This window comes from Mytilus edulis, chromosome 3 (genome assembly GCF_963676685.1).
Source record: "Mytilus edulis chromosome 3, xbMytEdul2.2, whole genome shotgun sequence".
NCBI lineage: Eukaryota > Metazoa > Mollusca > Bivalvia > Mytilida > Mytilidae > Mytilus > Mytilus edulis.
In genome coordinates this window covers 34422844-34445650 of record NC_092346.1, presented here as the reverse complement: position 1 = coordinate 34445650, position 22807 = coordinate 34422844, and the positions used below count along the sequence as shown (strand labels likewise).

Sequence of the window (22807 nt, the reverse complement as noted above, 5' to 3'; positions counted from 1 at the left end):
ATCCAAATTATAATGTTTTACACAAGGTATTAATACGCAAAAGTGTATGCACGAAAAGATATTCAGCATTGTTTATATCAAAAAACGTATGAACTTGCACCATGTATGTGCGTTTTGCATCTAGCAGTTTTATCAAACGTTCTAAGCAATACATTGTATCTAAAACTTACAACAACTGTATAATTGAATAAATAAACTAACTTGCACATTGACTTATTTATATATACTCAAATAAGTTCTAGAGAGGTATTCGAAATTGTTGTCATCCCAAATGTTGTCCTTGTTATCGCTTCGAACGCGTCAACGTCCGGATTCATTTGTATCGGAGTTATACAGGGGTGTTATTTTGTGTACATTGACTATGAGGTGACCCGTCAATCAGATTTACACGGTTATTGTGTACAGTTTCTGGTTTCAGTTTTTTTTTTGCATTTTCCGAATAGAGATCGGAATCAGAATCTGAATCAGATTCATGCGGTCTTTTTAATCGATTGTTATTACTCACAGTTTTCTCATTTAGTACATCGACACTGATATCCACCGTTGTTATTGACTGGTTTACTACTGACGTCGCCATTACTGACTGGACATACGATCCTGCAGATTTTGAATTTAGCGGGTCGAATTCTAGTAGGTCAGGTCCCTGCATTTCACAGCATCAATATCTTATTTGGCCTTTAGTGACTCACTAGTATAATTGTCTATCATGGTTCTAAATCACAAAAATCCACATACAATTCAGAAATATTGAGATTTTTTTTTTCGAAAAAAAGGCGACCATTCAAATTGACACATGCGCAATCTCATGTGTCACAATCGGAAACCTGTAAATTAATTCAGTGGTTGTCGCTTGTAGTTGTGTATATGTCAATCACAGACTCATCATAAATTAGATATACCAGGATTAAAATTGTGTACGCCAAACACGCGTTTTATTATAAAAGACTCACCAATGACGCTCGAATTAAAATAGTTAAAAAGACCAAATTTAGAGTGCATTTCTTTCTCACACAAACGATGCAAACGGCTAAGCGCGCACATGTTTTGATCATTTGTTTCAAACATACGTTTTCAAAGTTTACATGAACTTTGACAAACTATTCACTTGCTAAAGATGCGAATACAGTTTGTCGTTCATCGTTTGTTAGTACAATTAAACGCTACATTTGTTTCTAACTTCAACCTGATTAAGCGATGCATTTTTTTCTACGTTTGTAAAAAGTCTGTTTACTAACAACATGTGCATACTTAGTTACAAGTTCAAACAGGGTCAGTAAAGACTTAGAAAACGATGTATTTGTTTCTACTTTTGTATCGTTTAGAAAACAACAACAAACGCAACACAACGTTTACAAAATTTTGGTTAGAAAGAAATGCACTCAAAGCACGAAGTTGAATAGCATTAAGGACCAACCAATTCTTGAATGCTAATATTTGTTTTTCGTTCATAGTTTTAATAAAGCATGCCATTTACTTTTTCGTTTGAATTGTTTTACATTTGTGGCTTACGATGATGTATTGGTTTTGCTCATTGTTGGTGACCTATAGTTGCTAACTTCTACTACATTGGCGGATCCAGGGGGTATCGGGGTTCCGGGGGTTGGAGCTAACTGAGTCACCCTCTGTAAATAAAGTCATTACTTACTTACTTACTTACTTACTTACACATTCCGTAAACAAGTTAAAATCCGGTATTGATTCAGTAGATTATAAATTACTGTATCACCAAAAATAGAACACGAATTTGAAAGTAGAACATGTATGTAGAACGCATAGAACAGCTGGGTAAGTCACAATTATTGAAATCCGTATGCAGCACGCTATTGATATTCATTAACCATTGTCAAAATATATTTCCGAATGGAATAACTGTGTAGTAATGTACTTTCATCTTCTGGATGTAAACGACCTATGTATGCAGGCTATGTAATATATGTTTTTATCAGTCAAATTAAACATCTTTTATTGATTTGTGTCTACTTTTAATAATTGTGTAAATATGTAACGCTACTGTAATCTACCTATAATACATATATCGCAACTTATGTGTATATATTCAGTATTTTAATTTTATCTATAGTATAATACATTTTCCACTCAATGTTGGTAGACATGGTAGAGTGGGGGTGTTCACATAGGAACTTTCCTATATATACAAGATTGCCTAGTATATAACTTGATATAACATATAACTACTGCAACTGACCTCGAAAAAAATGCGTAGTTAACGAGTTTAATATTCTGGAATAACACACGACTGCAAATTATTTTAAATGATAGAATATAATATCTATATATTTTAATTTCCGTCTGGTTCTTACAAATGTAACTCGTATTTTTTTTTTTTTTTTAGAAATGTGACTTTGTCACCCGGTCGCGACCTTCCCTTATATTTCGAATATGTGTTAGTCCATAACCCACTGAAAATTACTGCTGTAACTTTACATTAGATTATCTACAAAATGGTGTATAACACGCCTATTTCTACTATTTGAATTATTCTTAACAGGCCTTCCAAGTACATGTATGTCGACCGTAATCATATAAGATATTGATGTTTCAGCAAGATATAATAGACTTTGAGGGAAACAAGTGCCAGTTGGTGTACATCCTTAATCCTACACTGGTATAAACGGTTAAAACGGGCAAAGAAGTCAAAAGACACTTACTTTGTTCTTTAAGATCAATACGTACTGCTTGAAAACTTCTTTATTGATTTAGACACTATCGGTGCAGCAACAGCGATAATCTATTTATTGTAGAAGTGGCCTGTCTATGAATTTATAGTAGATACCGTCACAGTAATTACGACGTCCCGGAAGGCTTTTTATTTTAAATTATTTTTGTCTCGCTTGCGACGAAAGTCGCAGTATGCGAGACAATGCTACTGCTATCTGGCGACGGCTGAGAAACAATTTGTTCAAAGCTTTATATTCCAGAAGCCTGAAGACCCTTATGATTCGTGTTTTGTTTGCATATACCTTATTTTACGAAGTTTCCGTTTTTCATATGTCCAGTGTCCATGACCTCACTTCAAAAGTTCACAACAGCATGGTAAAAAAAATATTTTTATTTTGTCATGTGAGTTTCTCACTCATGATGAGTAATACTTTAGTATGATAACCATTTTTGGTATATATATAGGTTCCTTGCAACGTCTGTATATCTGTTTCACCGGACCTCTACCGTATTTCATGGATGATCAATGATCAAGGTTAAAGTTACGTAACTAGGTCCGTTTCTCTACTACTATAAGCCGTCTGTCAACTATATGTGGTGTACGGAATGACTGTTATGGGAACATATCAGTCTGGCAGGTTTTGTCTGACCTCATTTTCATGCAAGTTCATTGGTTATATCAATTTTAAGTTGTTTGTGTCTTGGTCCTTTTTCAAGTACTATTATAATCAATAGATCAACTGTAATGGATATATGTCAGTCTGGCAGGTTTCATCTGACCTTGACCGCATTTTCATTGTAACAGTTCATTGTTTATTGATAAGTTTTTTTAGGTTTAGTCTGTATTTTAAGTACTATACACAATAGATCAACTACATGTATATTTTGTGTATTGAATGGTTGTAAGGTGTATAAGTCTGTCTCGCAGATATCATCTGACCTTCACCTATTTCATAATTCATTGGTTAATGTTAAGATTTTGTGTTATTGTCTGTATTTCAAGTACTTTAGGCCAGCTTGAGTCTAGTTACTTTAGAGGATAGGTCATCTATAGTTGGTGTATGAAAAGGTTTTAATGTGTATATGTCTGTCTGGCAGTTATCATCTTCACCTCATTTTCATGGTTTATTAGGCAATGTTGAGGTTTTTTTTTTTATTATCATAAGCAAATTCTTAGGTGTATATGTCTGTCAGCTGACACATTTTATCTGGCCTCCGTTTCTGAGATGTTTTTAGTTAAAACTTTATCTGTAAGACTTTGAAAATAAAATCAATGGTCAGTAAAGCAGGCGCGGCATTTCATTTCAGCGTTTTCACTCTTGTTTACTTCGATGTCTTCGATTTTATTTTCAATTTAATCAAACAAATAAAAAAAGTGTAATAATGTTAAAGATATATATGACAGCGACTAGTTTTTTAATGACTGTGGATACCCGTGAGTGTCCTGTACGGTCAGAAACATTCGTAGACATCTGATTAAAAGAATATAGTTAGATAAAAGCATGTCAGTCGTTTGGACTGGAAACAATTATGTTGTGGCGCATTTGTTTTAGACAGTAACTTTAAATTAAAAATCTTAGTTTAGTGTACTACTTTTAGGACAAAAAAGGGGCGAAAGATACCGGAGGAACAGTCAAACTCAGAGAACGAAAATAAACTGACAATGCCATGGCTAAAAATTAATCAAAGTACTGAAGTACTGAACATTGGATGACCGCAAGTTCTTTTGAATGGTCACAAGCATTTGTCCCAGAAAAAAATCACATCTTTATACCTGAAAGTGAGGTTGATGTATAGATGTATTATTTTTTTCTGAGACAAGTTCTTGTGTGGAAGGTAATTAAATGGAAGGGAATTCAACATCACCGTAATAACTATTATATAAATATATATGTATTGTAGTGATACAAATCCATATACTCTGGTTTATATTATATTAATATTTGTATATTACAGTTACATGTATACAAATTTACATCTATTTGTTTATCATTCTATTCTACTAAATATTAATAGTGCAGTACAAGTGCATGGTGGACACTATTCTATTATAATTAGATTTTTCTTATAGATTAGATTTGAGTAGGCATTCATATTTCCCCGCAAAACAAGAGAGCAAGGACCAATAACTCTGCATGTATCTGTATAAATTATATATGATCTTCATCTCCTTTATAAATAGGAGATTGTGAGATATTCATCCGCATGCGTTAACACAATTTTTATGTACGTCTGCATAGATATTTATAATTTTTGCTTACATACATATAAAACATTTTAATTTTATTAAATTATGTTCTTAACAAATATTTGATGAGTATTCATTTAACAAATGAATTTATAGCAAGCGATAAGGAATATTATTTTGCACTCGATGATGTTGGCGTATTTATCATGTTTATAGATCGGTTAAAAACCCAAAACTAATTTACATAATGGAAATTTAGGCGATAGCAATCAATACATTGGAATGACTCACGGTCATCCGCTGTAAAAAGACAAACAGAAATATAATAGTACAAAAGACACAACATAGAAAACTAAAGACTAAGCAACACGAACCCCAACAAAAACTGGGGGTTATCTCAGGTGCTTCGGAAAGGTAAGCAGATCCTGCTCCACATGTGGCACCCGTCGTGTTGCTCATATTATTACAAACCCGGTAAATAGTCTAATTCGGTAGGTCACATTCGTGGTGAAAAAGTAAGTGGATTGTAGTTACGACATAAGGAACATATCCGATATCATCTGTAAAACGGTTATTCCATAACGGTCAACAAACTTGTGATGGTGTCCGTAAAATTTACGAAGGAAGATTTCAACTTAACCATTTGGAACTCTTGGTTTAATAGCTTCCTTGAGAGCAGAAATCCTCTTAGTATCAAGGAAATTATGATTGGAAACACAAGCCCGGGAGTATCGTATCAATTGGGAGATATACACTCCGTTTGCAGGCGCTGCTTGAATGTTGCTACATAAAAATGGAAAGTTCACAATTGAAGCTGAAATAATCTCTTATGTCGTAAATATGAAAAAAGAATATGTGGTATGATTGCCAATGAGACAACTATCCACAAGAGACCAAAATGACACAGAAATTAACAACTATAGGTCAAAGTATGGCCTTCAACAATGAGCAAAGTCCATAACTCATAGTCAGCTATAACTGGCCCCGAAATGACAATGTGAAACATTTCAAACGAGAAAACTAACGGCCTCATTTATATAAAAATACAACAACAAATGAACGAAAAACAAATATGTAACACATAAACAAACGTCAACCACTGAATTACAGGCTCCTGACTTGGGACAGGAACATACATACGTAATGTGGCGGTGATAAACATGTTAGCGGAATCCCAACCCTCCCTCTAACCTGGGACAGTGGTATAACAGTACAGTTTTGTTTTCAAACGACCCTCATTGTCAATGATATGAAAATAATAGAAAATTCTACAAACTCTAACTTCAACTATTAATAACAAATCTATGTTAAGGTCTAAATTATAATCCATAGAATTGTTTAATAATTTGCCAAAATGTAGTTATTATCATGCTTTTAAAAAAAATGATAAAAGGAATGGGTCACGGGGATTATTTTCACGCTACAGGTAGTGCAAAATTGACAGATTTTGTATAATCTAAGATTCTGCATGGAAAACCCAATTTTCTGCCATATAACGAAAACTACATAATAGAATTTTGAGATAAAATATGAGAAGATAGCTCTAATATTGTGCTTTCAGATAAGAAAAAAAAATGGGGTTACGGGACTCGTTTTCTTGCTACATAATGAAATATGTAAATTCCTAACACATTCTATTGTAGAAGTAACTTTATCTGAATTATCTGCCCTTACATTGTGCCTCCCCCTTATTTGGCAAAGATTGAAAAAACTTAATCAAACAAAAGTATTCTGTTTTTTTGTAAAATACAACCATAAATATGATAAAACATGTCATTTTCTATATTGAAATGAAAATTCGTACACATGAATAACCTACTAGTCTCAAAATTTTCACATTTTACTAAAGATCTAGACCGATTGTTTTTTGGTATTTTAAAATCCAAGATAGAGGAAGACACCCTATCTACCTTAAGGGGTCTATTGTTGAGTTTGACATCTCCAGACATATTTATTTTAAAACATTTTATTTTCTTTATAGAAACATAAAAACACGAATATAAAAATGCAGTCAATCAAAACAGCTTTTGCGTTCAACTCAGATGGCAACTCCGTGGTAGAGGAAGTGCGAACCATTTTAAGCAAATCCGAATTACCTGAGGACTGGAAGTCGGAACCCTGGACTTATTTTGTAACAGAAATGATGACATATGAAATGGTTACCCGTCAGATGAAAATAAACTGTGTAAACGTTTGGCAGGCATATGCAAGAAAATGGCGCGAGCTCGAACCTGATTTGAACGAGTCAAAGGTCTTGCCAGTGTTTGCTGGGAGCTATGCAGAAGGAATGCCAAATGCATGCGACTTGGATATGATTTTCGTGGCTACTTGGGTCGAATCTTACGAGTACTTTGGAAAGTTACGGGATAATGTGAACAGTTTTCCTTTCATTTCCGACCTTTGTCACCAAGGATACATCAAATTAATTATCCCTTCTAATACGCGAAGATTCAATGGTTTTCAAGATTATCTGATTAAGAAAGATGGACGTCACTATTACTTGAGCAGTAAAGGATTTGTGAGAGCTATGAAAGAATGCGGAACGACTGGGTATAAAAATCATATAAACGGACCTGCTCTCACAGAAGAGGGTGTTGAAGGATTTTCAACCGACATTGTACACGCCATCAAATGCACTCATTGGCCATCATTTGCTAATGATATTTTTCAACGAGCACACTTTAATGGCGATGTTGAAAAAATGAAACACTTAAGTGTTTATGCTGTAGCGACTGGTCACGCCCTGAGTAAACATAAAGATATAGAATGGAGACTGTCTTTTACAGAAGCAGAAAAGGTCTTGGTGATGAATTGGACGGACACCCAATACCATTGTTATTATCTACTCAAGCATTTTAAAATGATACATCTAAAAAATTCAGATGTCCTATGTTCATATTTCATGAAGACGGTGATATTTTGGATAAGTGACGTCATACACAATGCGGAATGGCAGCCGATCCGGTTAACGGAGTTATTATTCAAATCGCTGACTCTTCTTCACATCATGTACATGAATCACTACCTACCGAACTACTTCATTCCACAGAATAACATGATAGATCACAAGTCTAAAGACGAATGTCTTATTCTAGCGGATATGATCCCAAACAAAAAAGATTGAGGAACAAATCATGGTAACAAATGATAAACAACTCGTATGATTTCTTTGTGATTTGAAAGTGATAAAATTTCACATGCAAATGAGCTAACAAATCACAATAACAAATCACGAACAAATTGCTTACAAATCATAAGCAAATCAGGGTAACAAATGATAAACAAATCGTATGATTTCTTTGTGATTTGAAAGTGATAAAATTTCACATGCAAATGAGCTAACAAATCACAATAACAAATCACGAACAAATTGCTTACAAATCATAAGCAAATCATAAACAAATTGCCAAGAAATTGTTTTGAAATCATTTACAAATCAGAAGCAAATTGTTTTCAAATCGTTAAGAAATTGTTATCAAATCTTTAACAAATCAGAAGTAAATCATATTCCTACCTCAAGCAAATCACAAGCAAATCGTAAATAAATTGGCATCAATCATCAATTCACAGATTATATCATTAACATCCAGATCAAAAATAAGTTCTGCCCCTGAAACCCCAAAACTTTGAAGCGCAAGTGTCTTCATTTTACCTTTAATAGCTACTCCACTAATTGTTAAAAGAAGAACTACCTTTGGTTGCGATGAGGAACAAATTGTTCTTTGTGAAGTTTCTCTTACTTTTTACCCGAAATTTGAAGAAAAAAAACATAGGCAACCACGTGTACTTAGTAGAATAATGTCGAATAGGTGATGGGTCTTAGTCTTGGTCCAAATCTGCTACATTGTGATATATAATATATATATAGATTTGTCCATTTTGCCCGGGACCTGGTCAGTAAACAACAATTAAAACATTAAACTTGCCAGTGAATTTTATCTGCTGGCGCGGGAAGCTAGTCTTGAAATGTTTTGATCTGTTTACACATCTTTTACACATTTTTATTTTTAAAATTAATCCTGACATCACTTCAACTATCATTATTATAAGGAGATACTGAAATGCACAGTTTCTGAATTTTAAAGGTTAACATTTGAATAGTATTAGTTAAATATGTGAAATTATAAATATTAAGATTCCTTACCACCGTCATCTTTCATAGACTGAATAAAACTCCCCATCTTGCAACCTTCTTTGTTCAGTTAATATAGAACAGTATTTGAAATTTGAATTTGACCTCAACCGGAAGTCAGAGAGATAGATAAACAAAGAAACCTGGAATGCATTAACATTTTATTCATTGTAGCAAATCATCAATGAATCACACCAAGATAGCTAAGAAAGTAAACAAATCATTTTCAAATCATTTCATATGATATTCAAAGTTAACAAATCATAACGAAATCACACCGTTCTAGCTAACAAAGTTAACAAATCTCTTTCAAATCATTTCATACGATATTCTAAGTAAACAAATCATAAAGAAATCACACAAAAACAGAAACAAATGGCTTACAAATCATACCAAAGAAAGAAATCACATAGAAATCAGATTTAGGGAATTTGGAAAATTCTGATTTGTCTATGATTTGTTTAATGAATCGCAAGCAAATGGTACTAACAAATCGCAGAATCACGATTTGAAAGAGATTTGATTACGATTTGAAAGCAATTTGTTCATTTATTTTTCTGTTTGGGATTAGTGCTATCTTGACATCCGGTCGCATAAAAGAAACCATTGCCGAATTACTTTGTGAAAATGATATTAAAGATATTTTTAAACATTCAATGAACTGGTATACGAAAAATAAAAGAATTACCTCATGTAGGATACTCTGTAACGCTATTCGTAAATGTAAAGAAATCTCAGAGACATTTTGTGAGCAGCTAATTATGAATGAGTCGCTCATTTTGTCATCGCTATCAATCATGATGTCGATTCAGAGTCGTTCTCAGTGCGAAGCATTAGAGGAAGTAGTAGCAATTCTACCGCAAATAATTTCACTGGAGTTTATTGATGCCTTTCAAACCGTCATCAGGAGGCAGATAGCAGATTATTATCACTCACTTAGAACCAGATATTCGCGAAAAAAAGCTGAAAGTTTGTACAAGGACTCTCTTTCACTTATTTATCCTTGTGGATTCAATGACAGACTAATATCGGGAAGAGTTCAATTGGCACTTTTCTACTACTTGAACGGCGACTTTACCATTGCTTTAACCGAGATGAACAAAATTCATCCAGTTATTGTCGATGCAATCAAGAATTGGAAAGTAGACCAGTATCTACAAATTTCTTTCCCGATATGGTTAAAGGAAAGATTTACCCATGACAAGTGTTTGTCTGAGTTGGTTTCGACTTCGTTGATGAATCATCCTTTTGTTATGAATGTGATTATCATCGGCATATATGTAATGATTCAGTGTATAGTTAGAACCTTATCGCAAGATGGTCAAGATGACGTGTTGCGGTTATATTTCCTTTTGAAAGATAGCGAAGATCAGCTGTATACTCCAATGATTTCTGATGAGTATCAATTTATCGCACATGCTATAATGAATACTATAAAGGAAAAGTACAATATTTCTTACTTACCACAACCAGTACAAAATATACTAATTCCGACGAAGATGCAGGCTGTTAAGCAGTATTGGGATAATCGATTAAAATAGACATATACATGTATAATATACTGTATATGTAATACCATAACGATTATAAATATAAAGGTTGTATATATGTCATATTATTTTTCAAGTATGAATGCTATTAACTTAAGAAAAACCTGTCAAAACCAAACGCTCGACTAAAAATGACGTTCGTACAGTGTATATTGTAAGTTGATGGTCGCCCGGTTTAGACAAATTGTGCAATTAATGTTGGCAATGAATGTTTCTAGCTTTAAACTAGTCTAAAGAGTCCCGTTTTCAATTTTTCGATGCATTCTGGGTTAGTTTCGATTTGATAAACCTTTGACCTGAATGATTGTAACGGCTTTGGCGTTCTTGACGATCTGTCCTCTGATTGGATGAAAATGATGTCACTTTTGATAATACTATTTAATATAAAAGAGTAACGGATAGACTGGATTTTCGAAGAGATAGCCACAACCCTGATTACAAAAAAATATCAGAGGTTGCTGTCCTAAAGAGGTGATTTGAAGATTTATTATAATTTAGAATATCTGCATTTGGGCTACAGATCCAAACAATATTACCTTGGTTTCTTGTTAGATAATACCGAATCAATTTGTTTTATTGAAAAATTAACAGAAAGTTACTAGGTAGATAAAATAAAACTAAAAAAAACAACAACAAAAAACAACTGAAAACATTAAAATGAATGAACACTATTTTTTTAATGTTACAGTCGACAATCTAAAACATTTACAGCTTCACGTGAAAGACTGGACGGTAAGTCATCTCTTCAATAATAGTTTTTGATATATTCTGGTAATACTGAAATTAGAAAATGAGTAATTTTATATGGTAATAACAAGAAAATTGCGTTTGGAAACATTGTGCATGACTGTGATAATGAGAGACACAAAAAAAGTTGTACATTTAGATTGAGCAACATAAAAAAACGCAACACTTCCTTTCCGACACAAGTAATACTTTCATGTCTTTATTATATCTGTATATAACCTCACTTTCAGGTATAGAGATGTGATTTTTCTTTTGAGACAAGTGTTTGTCGGTCCATCCACAAGAACTTGCAGTCATCAGATTTCAGTACTTCAGTACTTTGATTATTTTTTTTTATAATAAGATTTTATAAAAGCTTTCTTCTCATATTTTAATCCCAAATTCTTTCTATTCACATAATAATGCCTTTTTCTATGTATAATTATTCCTAAATTAGTAAGTTTTGTAAAACCTTTGGTTTGGAACCCGCGGTTTGTTGATTTATGTACCTTTCATTATATTTTTAAAAAATAGTACGATTTATCAATTTATTAACAAAATGGAACAGTATATTTTGTCGTCTATTGTTTATACGACTAACACTCCTAATCCAGTAACATACCTCATCATTTGTAAAATAGTATTGTAAAATCGGAACTAGATTTTTGCTATCGTACATGTGATTGAAGAACCTCATTAAATGTCCTGAAAAATATATGTAAAATGATTTTTTTTAAACTTTAGAACGACAATTTAAATTAAAAAGAGCAATTCTTTTCAACATGTTTCTCAAAGGTCTGCTATGCATGTACATTTGTATCTCAAAACGATTTCTACAGTGAAGTGAACTATTTTGGGACAAATAGTATAATATCATAATATGGGCAATTCTGTCTATAATTCAGTTGTACATTCACAACTTCAAACATACAACTTTCTGACCATTTAAATGGAACAAATCACTACTTTACATAAAGATTTGGCATCACTTTGAATATGTTAAACATTTTATTTCATCCTTTACTTACATCTCACATGTACATATAATATTCCATGCATAAAATATCAATACACATGGAAGCTGTATGAATAATATGTATAAGTTATACCAGAGACATATTGTATTACATGTCTCTCGTTAAACACTGTCCACACTATATAGCTAGTGCATGACTATGAAAATCAAAGGACGAGCACTCTATCCTAGGACCTTAACTATTGAAGTAAATAATAGATATTAAAAAAAATAAAATAAAAAATCACCTTTCTTGTTAACACCATCAACGCTACTCCAAATTACATCTGACATAAAATCGTAGTTTCTCGGTTCAAAAACAGTTATATTTGATGCTGGGTAAAATCTACGATTGCTGGAATATCCTTTTTTGATGTAAACAGAATCTTGGTAATTTTCTACCTTGACGTAACAGTCAACTGAAATCGAATTTAAATAGTTAAACATTATACTTTTATATAAATGTTTTGTACAATGTAGTACATGTACTTATCCCGCATTGTGCACCACCAGGCATTTGCTCTATATATTTTAGTCCAAGGAAAAACGACATTTCTAATCCTAATAGATCATAGTTACAAATGAAAGAAAATTATGAATTAAGAGATAACTGTATTGTATTTGAAGCTTTAAGGACGTCCATCGGTAGTTTTACTGTCGCAAATTTAGATTACGCTTGCTGTCATCCAATCAGAACAATTGTTACAACATAATTGCATTAGAATTGTAGTTCATCCACCTTGAGTTCATAATATAATTTTGATAACGGCGTGGACAACAGATATACTTGTTGGTTATAAAACGGAACATTTTTCTTTAAATCGTTTATCAGTGCATGAATATCGATTACAGTGATTGTATGCCCACTTCAGGACTTCCGCAATGGGAATTTTCATAGAATAAAAGAGTAAAAAGTATATTCAGGTGCTAGAGAAGAAAGTGTTTTAAGTATTCAACATTTACATCAATACACAAGGTTAAGTTATTTGGTAGTTATTCATATTATTCGATTTAAGCGTTTAGAACCTTTGACAAACCCCAGTTTAAATGTCTATATCACGTATAGCTTATGACAAGTTGGCGTTACCGAAAAAAACGTTCAGCTTATTAGCTGGCCAATTTTATTTATAACCTTGGCGCTCAAAGAAATGGTATTGTCCTCGCTGTTATGAAAATGATTATATATATCCTACATGTAATAGCCTAAAATTTTCTCTTTCATAGATATACTTTAATTTTTTTCAGCCTTTCGATTCTTGTTTCATATATCAAGGACAAGTTTTTTAACTACATATATATAGGAATATGTGGTATGAGTGCCAATGAGACAACTCTCCACCAAAGTAACAATTTATAAAAGTAAACCATAATAGGTCAAAGCACGGCCTTCACATCTTACAACAAGCTATGGATTGAATGAAACAATATTGATAGATTATCGATATTTTTTTTCGAAAGAGTGAGTGTTTCTTAGCTACAATCTCATCGACGAGCGATAAACCTGTTTCTTCTATATACAAATATTTCCCATTCCCTTTTAGACCATACCTGGACTCTTATATATACACTGAAAGCAAGGCAAGGACTCGTCAAGGACTTTCAAAAGAATAAAACTTTGAGTAAACTATGTAAAGTTACTTTTAAAACTGATTTAAGAAGATTTTTTTTCCAAAATAGGTTGCTGTGCACTAATATATATATTATTTATACGGTGAATGATTCTGTTGGCTACATTTAGACGGGTGCCACATGTGGAGCAAGATCTGCTTACCTTTCCGGAGCACCTGTGACCACCCCTAGTTTTTAGTGGGGCTCGTGTTGCTAACTTTGGTTTTCTTTCGTGTCATGTGTAATGTTGTCTGTTTGTCTTTTCATTTTTAGCCATGGCGCTATCAGCTTATTTTCGATTTTTGAATTTGACTGTCTCGGTGGTATCTTTCGTCAAAATAAAAGCTATGACCTATAAATTCGGAAAAAAATCTAATGAAGCACTTTATTTTGATAAGGATTTGATTCAAATCTGATACCAGACATTAATTATATATGCCAAAACAAGTCTTTTAAATATCTAGTTTAATCGATGCACTTAACAAAATATGAAAGGTTGATATATTATAATCATATTAAAAATAAGAATAATACATTACATTTGTATGTTGTTGTATTACTTACCTATTCCAAAACTGCATAAAACAAAAAGGGACACTAGTATGATCATCTTGAATTGACGAAGTCGATTTATGCTATGATGAGTTTTATATTCATAAACACAATATTAAGTGCATTTTCAATAACTTGTAAGTTTACACTGAATATCAAATGAAACGCAACACCAGCAAACAATATCATCTTTGATATTTGGGCAAGTTCTGACAGTCTGACTTTATTGAGAATTGATAGGAAAACGCTTTCTTCATATCAAAATAATCATTTGGGAAGAAGCGGAATGTCTGATGTGAAAAAAAAAAAAGTATGTATGGTTGAATATTTCAAACATATTTTCACATTTTATTGCCGAGTTTATGGGCATTTATCTTTCATTTCCCTTTCAAATTCAGGTAACACCGTCTTTACGATAAATCCAGTATGTTGTATGTGTACCTGCTTGATATTTTCGTCTTAGATGCCTGATTTTTTTATACGTTGTTTTTGTTTTGAGCTAGCTGTCAGTAACTGCAAGAACTCCTAGACATGTACTTAGTGTCGTTTTGTTGTTGGGGCGTATAAGTACCCTGCCTCGTTCACTCTGTTTTAAATTTGTTAAAAGTATTTCTGCTTTGTATACATCTGATGAGTTAATCCCTTTTCAAATAATTTTCATAGTTTGTTTTTATGAGGACTTTTCCAGATTTGGGGATGGTTGTCGGGCCTTCCAACTAGCTTAATACCGCCACATTCTGTATGACTGTGTCTATCTCGTCATTGTTATTTACGAATTTCTGGACTCATTTTGGTCTTAATGAACACCTTGTCATGAAATTTTCAATCATGATATGTATTTTATTATCAATTGACATTTTTTTTTGGTACTTTATTTTTAATTTGGATGTGGAGTCATTGATTTTGAAATTAACATGTGATAAAGTGATTCAGTCAAATGTTAAGAATTTGGCCCACTTTCAATGAAAAGTACCGTGATAACTTCTTAATTATATATCAAATGTGTTCGCCGTTTAAGATAATTTTCATACCTAACATTGGCATTGTTATCGGAGAATCTAAATTACCTTTTAAATTTCAAAATTAAAGCATTTGAGATAAAAATTAAAAAAAGCAAAACAAAAAAACAAAAAACAACAACAATCAAAGAAAAAGAAAAATAGGAAGAAAAACAACCGAATAACGAAAACATGTACGCAAACAGTATCAAATGTTGTGAAATATAAATTGCTAAACGATTAATGTTAGTTTATTACAGTGGACTTGTTTATCGATATATTTAAAGTTACTCAGTAAAGTTCCCTCCTTAACTTATTGTTTACTGAAACGGATATATCAACACACAGAGGTTTTCCGTTTCCTGGTCTGACATACCTTGTCTTTTTACGTTAGACTTATTTGATATCCTTGTCTGGTCATACAGGGCAAATCACAGTTTGTATTCGGTATGAACGAAATTAGCCTGACGAACAAAATTAATAAAACAATTATTTAAACTAAGTGTATGTTCCGAAAACCATGATCAACTACTTTAAATTATACATATACATAGGACACACTATTACATTCGTCTCACCTCGGCCGATTCAGTACCCTCATCTAACGAGAGTAGCGGATTCTACCGAGGATTGCCGAATGACACTATTATTGTTATTGGTTGCGTTTACATGCCTACTGTTTGGACTTGTTTGTTTGCTATTTGGCCTTGAATGTTTGTCCCTAATATTTTATTAACTGTGCATTTGCATTCAGATATCGCAGATCAAATTTATTCGTTTATAGTGTATTAATGTACGTTTTTTTTGATGGAGTTAAGTCTGCCAATTGATATTTTTTCATGTGTTTTTCTATGTTGTGATGTTATGCTATTGTTTCAGAAAAAGGGAGAAAGTTTGGATCCATTAAAGCGTTTAATCCCGCTGCAAATGTTTGCACCTGTCCTAAGTCAGGAATCTGATGTACAGTAGTTGTCGTTTGTTTATGTAATTTATACGTGTTTCTCGTTTCTCGTTGTTTTTTTAATTTTATATAGATTAGACCGTTGGTTTTCCCGTTTGAATGGTTTTACACTAGTAATTTTGGGACCCTTTATACATTTGTAGCTTGTTGTTCGGTGTGAGCCAAGGCTCCATGTTGAAGGCCGTACATTGACCTATAACGGTTTACTTTTTTAAAATTGTTATTTGGATGGAAACTTGTCTCATTGGCACTCACACCACATCTTCCTATATCTACATAACGTTTATATATTCACATTTTTTTTATTACAAATTCCATCATTCTTTATATCCATATATTTTTTATGTTAACAAATAGAAGATAAATTAGGGAGCTACCATTTGATTTTTATAGGGGGGGCTATAGGATGAAAAATTTTGTCCTGCATTTTTTTTAGCTGTAATCTCTGTCCTGCCTTTTTATTTTTCACTCTGTTCGGTCCTGCCTTTTTTTTTTAGTTTATCCTGACTTTTTTTTACCTAAATTGTCGTCCTGACTTTTTTTTTTTGCAAGTGTCTCATCCTGCCTTTTTTTTTACTCAAAACTCCTGTCCTGCCTATTTTTTTCAAATTTCATCCTAGCCCCCCCCCCCCCCCCCCCCCCCATAAAAATCAAATGGTAGCTCCCTTACAAGTTAAATCGTTTAAATCTTCTGGTTACTCCGTATTTTTAAACGTAAAATCTGGTGGCAATGATATATCCAAGTGTGATGAAAGTGACGTTAAACACCAACAGTAAATCATTTATCAGATTAATTAACATGTAGTTACTACTATTTTATTCACAAAAGGTACACCATCATGAACATGATGGCACCCAATGACATAATCTAGACCTGCAGCAACGTTCTTCGTATTATATTGAAATACTGAAACATAGAATATATTTAATAATTAGAAATGAGTCTTGGTGTGAAAATTATAAACTTTAAAGACTAACATTCTTGCACATCCATGTATATACAATTATGCTCAATTAAGTGTAAATTATGGTCATGTATAAAAGTACAATGACTAAATCATAATTACAGTTTGGATGTTTTTTTCTCTAGCAAGAGGAACTTCGGTGATTTTATTGTATGGAAGCATTGTTAGATGACATGCCTGTATGGCATGGATCATCTGACCTCATTTTCATGGTTCATTGGTCAATGTTTAAATTAGTTCTCTTGGTTAATGTAAAGTTTATGTGAGAGTTGTAATAAAGCTTTATATTTAGGACTATCAACATAATATCAATCATTAGTAAAGAAGGCGAGACATATTAACGCGTGCACTCTTGTCTTTGACTAATGGTGTGAATAGCCTAAAAGTCTTCTTCATTTTTTTTCACATCTTCTTCATTTTTTTCACATTGCCCATTAGTGAGGAAATACTAGGTTAGCTAGGACAGGTTGTAACTCATATAAATTCAAACTCGGATGACATGGGTTTCGCTTGCCTAATTTCGAACATTCGTCTTAATACAGTAAAGAACCATATGGTAATTGCAATGTTAAAAATGAAAATATTAACGTCGCGCCATTAGTTAACTTTATTAAGAACGCTTTTTAAAATCATTAACAATGGTTTAGTGCATACTTTTGAAAATAATACCTAGATTGGATTATATTCTAAAACAGCTTTAAGAAAAACTTACAGTATTGTCAGTAAACAAAAATGCAAGTACGGCAATAGGATAAAAATCTGTGTTGTACTTGTAAAATGTGACCAAATGACCTGAAATATACATTGTTAAAGTTTAACTAATAAAAGGGTTTTTGGATAATAGCTCTTCATCTTTTATATAAGCTTTGGATTTCAAATATTTTGGCCACGAGCATCGCTGAAGAGATATGTATTGCCGAAATGCGCATCTTGTGCAGGAAAATTGGTACCGTTAATGTTATTACTACCACTGGGTCGATGACTCTGCTGGTGGACTGTTAGTCCCCGAGGGTATAACCAGCCCAGTAGCAAGTACTTCGGTACTGGCATGAAAATACGAATTTTTTGTGTTATTAAAATTTGCTGTTACAAAATATTAGAAATTATTATAAATTAAGGAATGTATCTTCCTCATGCAAAGCTCTGATTCCTTTCACGGATTTGGCTATACTTTTTGACCTTTTTGATTATAGCTCTTCATCTTTTATATAAGCTTTGGATTTCAAATATTTTGGCCACGAGCATCACTGAAGAGACATGTGTTGTCGAAATGCGGATCTGGTGCAGAAAATTGGTACCATTATTAACTAAATGTTATTACTACCACTGGGTCGATGCCTCTGCTGGTGGACTGTTAGTTCCCGAGGGAATCACTAGCCCAGTAACCAGTACTTCGGTACTGGCATGAATATACGGAGTTTTTGTGTTATTAAAATTTGCTGTTACAAAATATTAGAAATTATTATAAATTAAGGAATGTATCTCCCTCATGCAAAGCTCTGATTCCTTTCACGGATTTGGCTATACTTTTTGAACCTTCTGGATTATAGCTCTTCATCTTTTATTTGCGCTTTGGATTTCAAATATTTTGGCCACGAGCATCACTGAAGAGACATGTATTGTCGAAATGCGCATATGGTGCAGGAAAATTGGTATCGTTAATGTTATTACCGTCAATTTAATTTAAAAAAAGGAGGTGTGTTTTTTTTCTTATTATTTTTTAACTAAAAAAAGGTGAGGGAAGATATTTTGCTAACTAAGATAAACCTTGTGTGATATATTGTTGTCAAGGCAGATGACAAAAAAGTATTCTGAATCTAGATTTTCCCATACGTTGTAGTGTTAAATTTTAAAGAAAACGATTTTCTGACTCGGACTAAAAAAACCATAATCCCACTTGAAGTTATATGGTTGCTCAAGAACTGGGAATGACTACAATACCTTTCTTGACTTCATCACCAACTACAGTTCTTTCCTGGTCATCTTCGGCGGTAAATAAATCATAATCCTTTGGTTCAAAATAGAAAGATGGAGGTGCCGTCTGGAAACCCTGTGCGGGACCTTTGGCTATGTATACAGAATTTTCGTAATTATTAACCCTGATGAAACATTCAGCTGAAAATTGAAGAACGGTTAAAGGTTAAAACAGGTTAAGTTTAACAAACGTAATAAATTAAAAGCTCATGTCATCTGCCTGCTAGGAAAACCATCATCCCTTTGTTCTATAGGTAAAGAAAACACAAGATCCTCTTCAATTTAAAATTGCAGAGGACTTGTTCTTTTTTTTAGTTGGAACTGTAAACAACTTTTAAATAATCCGTTTCTCAGATGTCTATCATTCTAATAGAGGAATGAAATAGAAGTAACTCGATAAAATAAATAAAGGAACTAAAGGAAAACAAGAAAAGTAACATGCATTCAATTTATTCATCACCAATTTCTCATCACACAATCACTCATTTCGTACAAGTCGAGCCTGTATTGCATGTCTTATTTTTTTTTATCTTAATATAAAAAGTGTTTCATCGGCTCGTCATTTGTCCACATTCAAAGATATGCAATTCCTTGCTAAAGGAGTTCTATAGTTCTGAACTCATCAATAACTATTTTTCACTGTGCTTACATCAGAAAAAGAACGAGTTATGTGACCCAAGTAATAATGCTTCTTATAATGTTTCCGAATGCTTGTTTTTTCGTGTAGTCACCCGTCTAGTTGTCATTCTAACACATTCGTTCTCCACAAAGGTGGTTGATGAATTCTATTCGGAACTAACGAGAAAAAGTACTCAACGATGCAGCAAAAAATCAAAACGTTAGGACATTTTGGTCGTGTAATGTCCTTAATAAATCACGTGAATCAATGTGAAGTATTATCCAAAATATAAATTATCTAAAATAACTTTCTGTTTAATGATTTAATGTGTTACAGGTATAAATCATTGTTTGTGAAAACCTCACACTTAAAATTTTTAAAGCCAAATAAAGGCAACAGTAGTATACCGCTGTTCAAAACTCATAAATCGAAAGAAAAAAATAAATTCGGCTTACGAACTAAAACTGAGGAAACGCATTAACTATTCGAGGAGAACAACGACGCAAAACAGACCCCGAACAAGGGGACCAGTTGTGAAAGAGTTACATGTAACAAAGCCTTTTACAACAGCTAAGTTTTTTCTCATCGCTGAAGGTGACCTATAATTGCTTATACATGTATCCAGGTCATTTGAACTCTGTGGGATAGTTGTCTCATTGGCAATCATACCACATCACCTTATTTATTTATGTTTTACAAAATCAGTGCAATAATCCTAACACAGACAAACATATTGTACTTATATTCGCGGTGTGTTCATTTTCACGAATTTCGCGATTGTTTTTTTTTTTATCGCGAAAATAGATACACGCGAATCTAAATCAAACATTTCAACTGAAAGGCAATAATTATAAAATCGCGATAATAATTACCCGCGAAAAAAGGTATACGTACAGAAAAGTAATTATTTGCACACTGCATCTCGGCTGTCTCGATCGGTAGTTTTTTGAAATTCCTCCTAAAATAATATTAATGTGTTTTGAAATACGTTTTAAGATGTTTTAGACTTACCAGTTACAAATAAAGCAGAAAATAAAAACACTATAACAGCCATGATCACCATTGTTTATTATCGAATTTATGTAAATATCCATCATTACCATACTCATTATTACAGTTAATCTATTTGTCCTAGATACATGTATGACATAACGATAGTCGAATAATAAAATAGTGTATTCCCTAATTGTAAATTCACAAATGACAAACGAGATATAGTCTTGATTCGTTTCATATGATGAGTCAATATCAGAAAGTATTTTCAAAATCTAAATGGTATTCGAATATTAAATAGTTTTGATGATAAAGTTTGTGTTAATTTTGGCGGTGTTGTGGATTTTTGATTAATTGAATATGAGTATCGACAGATGATATTTATACTTCTTACAAGTGTGGACACAGATCAGTGTGGATAGTATGTTTGGAAGTTTGACAGTGTTTTCTGACAGAAAAAAGTTCTATGTTTTCCCAATAGGGTTCTATATTAAACTGTGTTGCGCAGTGACAACCAACCTATATGCCAAATAATCAAAATTATCAGTGTATGTTATATAATATTTAGTTTTAATGTTCAAGAACGTTATGAAAATACTTGTTCCACAACTTTGATATTAAAAAGCAGCAAAAACTCAAAATAAGGACAGTTACACATTATATGCATTTCTGTATGTTAAAAGGTTTGTTCAACTTGGTATCTGGTATGCTTGTACTATTTTTATACTTATTTTAATGTTTCTTTTTGGTGGTCATTTTCCCCTTGTACTTCTAAATATACAATCCTTTACAAACTTGTTACACGTGTATTTGAAGTGCCACAAAAAGGAATTGTGTTCACGTTAAATTCTTGCCCATGATTTTGTTCAAAATAATAGATTAAATCTTTAAACAGTTTCAAGGAAATTCAAAAGAATCATCGGCTTCGTTTTTTTTTGCGTTATAAACCATACAAGAGATGAGTGAACAAATTACAAACTTGTAGCAATCTAGTGACCATGTATTCACTGTAAATAGTGCTCATATCAATAACGCAATAACATATAATTGGAAAACATCATTCTACAGACAGATCTTCATTTGAGAAATACCAGTTCAAAGTGAAATAAAATCCATACGTATTTACGTTGGTTTCCTTCATTCTTAATGCGTTTCCCTCGGTTTTAGTTTGTTACCCCGATTTTGTTTTTTGTCCATGGATTTATGAGTTTTGAACAGCGGTATACTACTGTTGCCTTTATCTATACATTTATAAATATATTTCAAAGGTATTTAACTGCTTAAATCTTAGGGAAATTATGAGATATTCTGCTTGAGACATATAAATGTTTTGTCACATTAAAACATGATGCTTTCATGAACACATTTTTTTGTACAAAATGATTGATTGATTAACTGTTGGTGTTAAACAGCAGTTTCAACGTTGAAAGTAGTAACTTGTGGTCATAATAATAGTTCTATGCATCCAAATTCTACAATTAATACCGGATATGATTTTCTTTTCCATTACACAAGTTACATTTTTGTACTTGCCGGAATGCCGGCCTATTAATACATGTATTAGCAGTAAGTTCCTGCATCTAGTTATACCGCTGCCAAGGACGGAAATGTACATGTAAGCAACTAAAAGGTCACACCTTCCTTCTGCAACAATGAGCAACCCTCATCAGATCAATATTAAACTACATGACAATTCAAACGTTAAAACCAAACTTATTATGTATCCAGTCACAAAATCTTCAAGTTTGTATTCTCTAAACAACTGAAAGCATATATTTTATTTAAAACCAATTACAACCTACACATAAATTCTGCTCTCCCAAACAAAGTATATATATCGGTACATA

At 32.7% G+C, this 22807-nt stretch overlaps 3 protein-coding genes across 3 annotated transcripts; 1 reads left to right on the top strand and 2 right to left on the bottom strand.

The window, feature by feature from the left end:
- The first annotated feature begins 1726 nt into the window (after positions 1-1726).
- Positions 1727-7991, top strand: LOC139515211 (cyclic GMP-AMP synthase-like receptor 2). Its single transcript, XM_071304775.1, has 2 exons — positions 1727-1785; positions 6849-7991. Exon 2 carries the CDS (start codon positions 6873-6875, stop codon positions 7989-7991), a length of 1119 nt encoding a protein of 372 aa, XP_071160876.1. The 5' UTR covers positions 1727-1785; positions 6849-6872.
- Positions 7992-11090: 3099 nt separating this feature from the next.
- Positions 11091-14593, bottom strand: LOC139516292 (uncharacterized). Its single transcript, XM_071306323.1, has 4 exons — positions 14463-14593; positions 12539-12709; positions 11898-11980; positions 11091-11326 (listed from the first exon to the last, which is right to left on the bottom strand). The coding sequence occupies exons 1-4, from the start codon at positions 14506-14508 to the stop codon at positions 11255-11257; spliced, it is 372 nt and encodes a 123-aa protein (XP_071162424.1). The 5' UTR covers positions 14509-14593; the 3' UTR covers positions 11091-11254.
- A 2616-nt stretch (positions 14594-17209) lies between these two features.
- LOC139516291 (uncharacterized) lies at positions 17210-21093 on the bottom strand. Its single transcript, XM_071306322.1, has 4 exons — positions 20979-21093; positions 19316-19489; positions 18087-18166; positions 17210-17316 (listed from the first exon to the last, which is right to left on the bottom strand). The coding sequence occupies exons 1-4, from the start codon at positions 21028-21030 to the stop codon at positions 17278-17280; spliced, it is 345 nt and encodes a 114-aa protein (XP_071162423.1). The 5' UTR covers positions 21031-21093; the 3' UTR covers positions 17210-17277.
- Between the last annotated feature and the right edge of the window lie 1714 nt (positions 21094-22807).